This window comes from Nilaparvata lugens, chromosome 1 (genome assembly GCF_014356525.2).
Source record: "Nilaparvata lugens isolate BPH chromosome 1, ASM1435652v1, whole genome shotgun sequence".
NCBI classification, from domain to species: domain Eukaryota; kingdom Metazoa; phylum Arthropoda; class Insecta; order Hemiptera; family Delphacidae; genus Nilaparvata; species Nilaparvata lugens.
In genome coordinates, this window is record NC_052504.1 from 42,077,434 (window position 1) to 42,086,366 (window position 8,933).

Below are 8,933 nucleotides of genomic sequence, written 5' to 3' on the forward strand. Positions count from 1 at the left end.
AGCGAAAAAATTTCTCATGTTTCACATGAATGAATAAAAATATTTATTCTTTATCCATCGTATTGCTTTTATATTGGTGTAGGAGCATGAAGGTTGAATAAGAATAAAATAAAAGTTGAACATAGCCATTGTTTGAAAGCAAGTGAAATATTGTGTTATTTAAATACATAATTTTTTCCAAAACATAAGGACTTTAATTATTTTAATACTAATTAGTCCAGAATATTCTTAAACTCATCATCAATTCGATAACAAATACATTATTAAATCATAAACCCCATTATATTTCATCATTGAAGTCTCTTATGGCAATAGGTTTTCTCGTAGATTGAGATCAAACTTGAAATTCACTACATGACTAAATTCACTACATGACTGAATTTTAGTAATCCAGTCCTACAGAAATTTTAGTGCTGAGTCCGTTCGAACGGAATAAAATGCAGTTTCGCGATTGATTCTTAGTTCAGCATGGCATTTATGTGCTCATAATCGACAAGGAACACATATTTGGCAAAACATCAACTTGAGTGATGAGAGCTCTGAGAAAGAAGCTGAGAGGGAAGAAAGTTTTATTTTTAACCATATGCATTTCGTCTAGCAAAACGGATTTCAATCTTATCCAGCCATTTATCGCCAATAACTATTAAACTCAAAATAAATAAACCATAAAGTACAAACTCCTGGAGTCCAGTTATCACTTATTGATAAAGGATGGATGTGATCTTCTCTCTATCAACATAGATCATCTAAATGATTGATTATAACTTATGCAAATGGCAAACTTGCATTTGGTTCTTCTTGCATCAATAACATTTCATGAGGCATGAGGCCGATAAACATGATTAATATGATTCAGATATTGACTGTGACAAATTTCAAGTCAGATTTATGGTGGTAAAAAGTGCCCCAGTTTCGGAGAGTTGTGCTAAATTATGGTTTCTTATATATAGATGATTCTACGATAACGAGTGGTTGAAGTTTGCATCAGAGCTTTATAAGTTACTTATAAACTTCAAACCCTTCACTTAAAGTCGCCACTGAGCACATGCCCAGAACTCCCTATATCACTTCCCATCCCTGGATAAATAGCGATACTTGTTGAAGGTCGACGTGTTTACTTAGAATCCGCTTAAGTATATTTAGGTTGGAAAGCAATATCCCAGAGATGATTTCCACATTGTCATAAATTCTATAAGATGAAAACTTTAGCTCTCTATGCACCTCAACAGTAAAAATCCTTAGATGGTTTCAAAAAAAAGACTTCATGGAAATAACACGGTGAACGCTTTTCCATCATCTTGGAAGAATAAGAAGATTGTATGTGATATATTTATAAATGAAGATATTTGAAGATATATTGAATGAAACCGGTATATTTTTCATATCACGTCAGATTAATTGCTTTTTCACGTAGAGTTGCGAAAAACTTCGTGTGAGACAGAAATCACATGTGCAAATTAAATATGGAATTCATAAATCAAGAAGTTTCAATGCATCAGGAGCAGTGATACTAAATCCCAAACAAACAACGTTTGCTCACTCATTTGAATAATAGCATGCCGAGAGCATTTTCTGAGGAGTGGTTAATATAATTCGTCAGTTACACTGATTTGCATACATATTTAACAGAAACCCAGCCTACAACTTTCTTGACTAGCGCATCCGAAGTTGTTTCATAACACACCAGTCAGTCACAGGAATAGCATTTGAATCCCTTGCAGAATTAGGCTACTTAATTTAGGAGCATAACATGCCTAAAATTTGTTTAAATTTAGTGCCACAAATAATTTGGGTCACAGTTTGTCCATTAAAATAAGATAAAATTAATTGAAGAACTTTCAAACCAACGTTACTCTATCGATTGGAGAGAAGAAAATAATTTTTCATTTGACAGGCAGCCACATAAAGTTTTTGATAACTTCTTATTAATTTCCTCGCTTCGTCGTGGCTGGTGGCTTGCGCCGCAAAAGCTTTTAGTCTAAGAAATATTATGATAATCATGAAATAATAAACATTGCTATTTTTAGTGAATATAACAAACAAAATAATATAAGCAAGGTTTGATTCCATTTGAACAGCACCACTGGAGTCTGGCTGTTGGCAGTTCTGCCAACCATTCAAACCTCATGGATTTCAGAGTTGCTTTCAATGTGCAACTATATTCGACAACTTATCACAGGTTGTATTACTCCAATTTCTGATGTCAATAATAGTCCTGCTAATAGAGCATTAGCTGTGCTAACTGACTATGATTTGAATGGGTCTGGTTCTACGTACGTGTTCATGATGTAATCATAATAATGAGATTGTCATCCAACAGGAACAGAATCAAGATTATGAAGAAGAAAACCTGAAGATGACTACTTGAAATTCGATCAATAATATTAAATTTCAACAATCGACTATATAATTATTGTGAAAAGTTTGTTTTCTTTGTCTGTTAACTATTTTTCTTTGCTCAATCAGGGGTGCTCAGTGCTCAACGGTAAAGAGGTTTTGCCGCATACTGTGCCACTTTACTGTACTGCGCATACTGGACCTATGATGGAGGGGTGTTGTCAGAGAAAAATCTTCGGTGTCCCAAAAACAGTAGCAGTTTTTAACACGATGGAGGTGTATCATCAGGCTTGGAGGGGTGTATCTCCTGTCTTAATACAGCCTTTATTTCTTCAATATATTATCATTGAATGAATGAAGGAATATCTGCACTTTGGTTCAAACGTATGATATTATAGATGATTTCCCTAATGTGATTATCTCCTCACTTCTTACCGCATATATTGTAAGATGTGATATTCAATTTTTTGCTAGAAATCTCTCAACTCTTTCAAATTTTTCAATTTCAAATAATATATCATGTACAGATACTGTAAGAAGCTGTGAATCAGTTTATCAATTGTCACAATTTTCATAGATTTATAAGAATATGAAATTCCGCATTTAGAGAAGTCTCGTCAATTTGACATCTCCAAAAATATTTTCAATAGAAATAAGATCATCAATCAATGAATCAATTGATTCTCACTACTATTAAACAGCTATCAATATTTTGCTAAATATATATAGAGAGAGGCTTTGGCATCGATCAATAATATCCACGACCAAAAATTAATTATACTCATTGCTGCCACCAAACTACCATCAATAGAGAATCTCAATCTTAATCTTTTGTAATATCAAAGACCCCAAGTGAAACTTTTTGATTGCTATACTAAGACCCTTCCAAACCAACAGTTTGAGCGGAAAGTTTTCATTCGCCGGAAGAAGGACTTATTCAGATGACAAAGCTTCGAAAAAGTTGAAGTGATGAATGAACGAAATAAAATGCTTGCCCTCGAATGATATTACTAAGGAAACTGCCAACCATGCTATTGACTTTGTGGGATTTGAAAGTTTTGCACTATTCATGCAAACAACAATCATTGGTTCTACGGTTTTATTAGTTAGTTCGCCAGATTCACCTTTCGGATCACCAATCCATTTGTTCACTTTTAACTTCAGCATCAGCATCAGCATATGCTGATTTTAAAACCAATGATTTTCAAGTTATCTGGAATAATAAATTATTTTGATTTAGATTTTCAACTTGGATATAAACAACTCACTATATACTCCCTGGTATAATTCATACAAAAATCAAAGCCTCAGAAATATCACGTTTTTCTTAGAAAATTGATGACTTATTTTTTATTAATATTGCATGTTGAAAGCAATTTTCATTGAGAATTTTTCATGAAATTAAAAAAAATCTTATCTCATGTATATTTATATCACTTATGCAACGCTCTCACGTTATCGATTTTTTATTATAATTCTATTTTTTTTCTTCCCTCACCACAAGTGAAACCTACTTTCATATTTTTCAAGAGGAAAAATATTTTTATCAAAATCAACTAACAAATAGAATGGAGTAGCCTAATTATTATAATCAAACTACTCGCTTATTCAAACACAGAATAAAATATTGCGTTTTTTCAGACAAGTTTGAGTTGATTATTATAGGAAACCCTAAATAATGATGGCTCTAATAAGTTGTTTTTGTGTTGAAATTAGAAAACCACCCAATCAGGGTGGACTAAAGCAATAAACTCACCAAAAATATCAACATACCCTGCCTGATAAAATACAGCATTTTCATGCTGTTATAAAAAACTAGCTGGCCCGGCGAGCTTTGTACCGCCAAATAGTTAATGCATCTCATGACAGACTAGCTGGATGCACACCTGAGGAGGCGCGATGCGGCATGTTGCATCCAGTTGCTTCCTACTTACTGGTTTGAATGGAAGAACTCACACACACTGAATCGGGCATGGCGTGGAATGGTGTGATGAGGCAATCTTTATAATATCAACACTTTGTATCACCAAGCCGCGCCTCCTCAGGTGTGCTTAGCTTAACTTAATCTGATGCACTATATTTTTATGAAAATTATCCAACAATCAGTATTTACATTATTTATATCGCAATATGGACTTCCTATGTGCTTAGTTAGTTGTGCAGCAGTTAGTATTTTTAGTTATAGTTGAATGCAGCTTGCTGGTAATTGAATGGTATATCTCCTTGCTGCTGATTTTCCCGTGCATCTATGAATGAAAATGAATGTCTGTTTGTGTGTTAGCTAGTTTGTTTGTTTGTTTCTCATAGTCTCGAAAACTACTCAACAGAACGGCATGAAACTTCGGGAATATGTTGTGTGAATATTAGGGATGGTTTCTGACTAGAAGTTTTAATAGGGGGGCAAATAATAATTAAATATTAATCCATTTTACAGACCTATGTTTTCGAAATTGTCGGCGGAGCGGCTAACGTAGAACGGGAAGATCATCATGATTGAAGATCATGTTGTGATAATATGAGTTAGCATCTAAACTTACCTGCTGTAATAAATACGTCACTCTGTGATAAAATTGTTTACTGGTATTAAAACGGTAGTTTTAAGAGCATAGGAAGTCCGTATTGAGATGTAAATGAAAATATTGATTGTCAGATAAATTCCATGATTCACCAAATAAAGTCAAGTGTGACATCAGATTCATTGACTTCTTGGCGGTACGAAGTTCGCCGGGTAAGCTGGTATATTCTAAATTTACAGCATTTTGAGTTCTACGACAAAAGTTTGGACGTCGTTCGTACCGCGGCATTATAAGGAATTGAAATTTTGTGAATCAGTAGAAAGAAAATTGAAAAAATCTGGTGTGGCGCACTCACACAACTTTCCTTGCCGTTATGAAAATTTATCACCTGACGCTAGTGTTCACGCGCATCATTCTTAAGTCTACTATTCAATAGAATTAACAGTTGCCAACAGTTTGCAGTTGAAATAATAACATTTTCTCGAACATCGAGCTCATTTTAAATTTCAGGTGAATATGTTACAAAACATCAATTATTGTACAGATTTCCATGCTCAATCTTTTCCACTTTGAATTTTTTGTTTAAATTGTAGTCTATCTGAAGCCTGATAATTGGGAATCTAAAATCAAACTTTGCATAGATAGGGCAAAGCTCCTGGAATTTTTACAGAAATGGGACTTTACAGAATTGATAGGGCTCATCAATGACTATTTAAGGTATAGATTTGATCAAAATCGTTGGAGCTGTTTTCGAGAAAATCACGAAAAACCCTGTTTTTGACAACATTTTCGCCATTTTATCCACCATCTTGGATTTCAATAGATCGAAATTGTTCGTGTTGGATCCTTATATTGTAAGGACCCTAGGTTCCAAATTTCAAGTCATTCCGTCAATTGGGAGATGAGATATCGTGTACACAGACGCACATACACTCATACACACACACACACACACACACACACACACACACACACACACACACACACACACACACACACACACACACACACCAATACCCAAAAACCACTTTTTTGGACTCAGGGGACCTTGAAACGTATAGAAATTTAGAAATTTGGGTACCTTAATTTTTTTCGGAAAGCAATACTTACTACAATATGGAAAGCATGGAAATTAAATAGATCTACTGATGGCTGTTGGATGACGCAATGATTATAACAGCTGAATTTTATTTCTGTGTCAGCTCACAAATCTTCTCCCAAAAATCTTCTTCATGTTGGATTACATGCAAACTTTGAAGGACCGTAGGAAAGAGTCCTGAAGTAGGATTATACATTTGATAGGCCATAAACCTGGTCTTGAACATAACGAACAAACCCAAAAAAATAATCAAATTCGGTGCACACATAAAAAAGTTGATGAATGTCAAAATTTGAGGCTCGATTTTTATTCATATAGACTAGCTGGCCCGGCGAGCTTCGTACCGCCAAATAGTTAATGCCTAATAGTTAGCTAAAATCTCACCTGGATGCAAAATGCCGCATCGCGCGGCATTGGTGTGCATCCAGCTAAAGTTTTTCATTAGATGCATTAACTATTTGGCGGTACGAAGTTCGCCGGGCCAGCTAGTCGATAAATAAAAATAACGAGCGAAGCTCAGTGCCCCGATATTATAGATAATACATGAATTACAGTGGGGCGAGCCTTTTTGCTTTTCACTCGAAGTATTTTTATACAAATTGATTGTTGATTATTAGCTCAGATTTTATTATCAATCTCGAAACGTCATTGATTTCGATATCTATTTATCGATTTTTAAATCGAGTATTTTACATTAAATCATATAATACTTTATATCTCATTTTATATTATGAGACGCGTATAATCTCTTTTTTTAATTATTATATTTGACTTTTTCTTTCTCCTCTCTAGGAAAGCTCTATTTTCTTCAAGTATTTGCTAGAGGTGAGTCGAAAACATCATGAATAGAAATGTTCATCAATTATTTTAGATTGAGATTCAGCTCTTATGGATACAATCAGTTTATCTTTATCATATGAGTTTGAGTTCAACTCAACTCATTATCACAATACATGTTTCTCTCAATTTTCTGGAAGTTGGGAATTGATCAACATTTTGATTGTTCTTCTACAGTATAACAAGTAGTTAGAGAACAGTATTATCACAATAATTAGCTATTCATTAAATTTTTTTTAGCACTCTTTATCTAGATATGTGTGGTGAGATTCACTTCATACTTCATATGATTCTAATGAAACATTATATTCTTCATTGTTGAAGTCATAGTAATCATATTTAAATATTATTTTTGAGTTCAAGCATGACATTTTACATCAGACCAATCAATGCTGTCTGAATATCGGAAGAATTCGCTTGAGTTCTCATCTGAAGGAAGGAAATTTTACTTATCCGATTGCATGTATTCCTTAATGATAGAAAAACATAAATTGCATTTTATGACAGAAAACATTAGTGGGAAATTTCATCCGATTAATCTACGAAGATATAAGTTATATTGAATAATAATATGGTATATTGAATAATATTTGAATGAAATATTATAAAATTATTAATTGTGAAAATTGATAAGAATCCAAAACATTGATAAAATGATATTCAAGTGGCAGAGAACTGACTGAAGTTGACATATATATCAAAACTGTGGATTACTAAAATCATTCTAGAAAATAAATATTATCAAAATATAAAACATGTTCTACTATTGGAAAATTTGGAAGACACGGGGAAACTTTTGGGGCAGGTTGTAATAGGCTACTTTCGGAGTAAACTGAAAGAAAAACAGGCAAAAACTGAAAAAACTGAGATTTAGAAAAGAAAACAATTTTCTACCTCTTGCACAGCAGAATCGAACGGCGAAAATAATCCAGAGTACGGCCACAGACCGCGCACACAACTCAAACATGTTAACATCCCGCGCTCTACGCGACAACTGCAGACTCGGAGCCGAAAAGAGCCTGCCGAAGGAATCAGGGGGTGGGCCCCCCTCCACCAACCTGATTAGAGAGCACCCCTCCGCACACGCGCACACACACATACTAAACAAACAAGTCGACTCGGTGGCACAGTGGCACATAGAGCACCACAAAGCGACAGTCACCAGTCACCAGTCACCAGTCACTAGTCACCCATGAACCCCACTACCACAAGTAGTGACATGCACTCAACTGTCAGCATTCCCGAAATGTATATTATAGGCAATGATTTCCATATTAACAATGCTGACAAAATGTAGTGAATCGCACTGTAGTGATACACTGGAAAATCGCTTGCCCGCCTCCTCCATTATAAACAGAAGCACCATAATTAGGCCGTCACTTCCACTCTGTGTTTTCAGGTGCTTTACACCACTTCCCCCTCCCACCATCTGTGCCACCTACCACCCCACACCAACTTTTTCATCTAGCACCACCACTCAACACGAAAACACCACCACTACCACCTTTGTTGGGTAGGCCTACGCTGGTTATTATTATCTAGTAATCTTGCACCTCCTCCACAACATTGCAAATTATTATGGAAATCTACAAATATGCCAAGTTGAAACAAAGCGATTCGCCCCATCAACAAAGCAAAGCTATTTGTCAAAGTGTTTGTATAATGAGCGAACATAAACTGGGTTGTGTAATTGGTAATTAGAGACCTCTACTCGTCAAAGACCTTTGTCGAAATCACTATTCAGTAGAGAGGGGATTAAGCAGTGAAAATTGAACCAACTATGGAGAGGAGTTAGCCAGTATTATTATACTATTCATTGAGCCATACATAGTGCAATTTTATCTAATTTACCAAAATATTATCACATGAGTCGATACGTAGTTAAGGTCAATTAGGCCAATATGACAAAACAAAATGCATGGCGCTGTTGAGAATCAGCCTTTTTCACATGATATGATTCAAGAAATATCCCTGAATTAGCCCTTCATAATAATTATGAAATACTTGGAACATCCTATGAATATGTAGGAGTTGGATTTAAATATGTATTATTTCAAAAGATTGAATGTAGAGAGTTGAATATAATAATGCTTCATTTCCAATCTCCGATTATATATAAAATTATTATATATAGAGAGATAAGG

General features: G+C 34.7%; 1 protein-coding gene across 3 annotated transcripts in view; it reads right to left on the reverse strand.

Annotated features, from left to right (window-relative positions):
* Positions 1 to 7,816, reverse strand: part of LOC111044247 (reversion-inducing cysteine-rich protein with Kazal motifs) — a 430,802-nt gene extending 422,986 nt beyond the window's left edge. Inside the window, exon 1 of one of the 3 annotated variants that reach the window (XM_039434204.1) lies at positions 7,684 to 7,816. In XM_039434204.1, the coding sequence (XP_039290138.1) occupies positions 7,684 to 7,756 (73 nt within the window). In that variant the 5' untranslated portion in view covers positions 7,757 to 7,816. The remainder of the gene's footprint in view (positions 1 to 7,683) is intronic. The other 2 variants (XM_039434188.1, XM_039434199.1) reach the window with 2 other exon arrangements.
* Between the last annotated feature and the right edge of the window lie 1,117 nt (positions 7,817 to 8,933).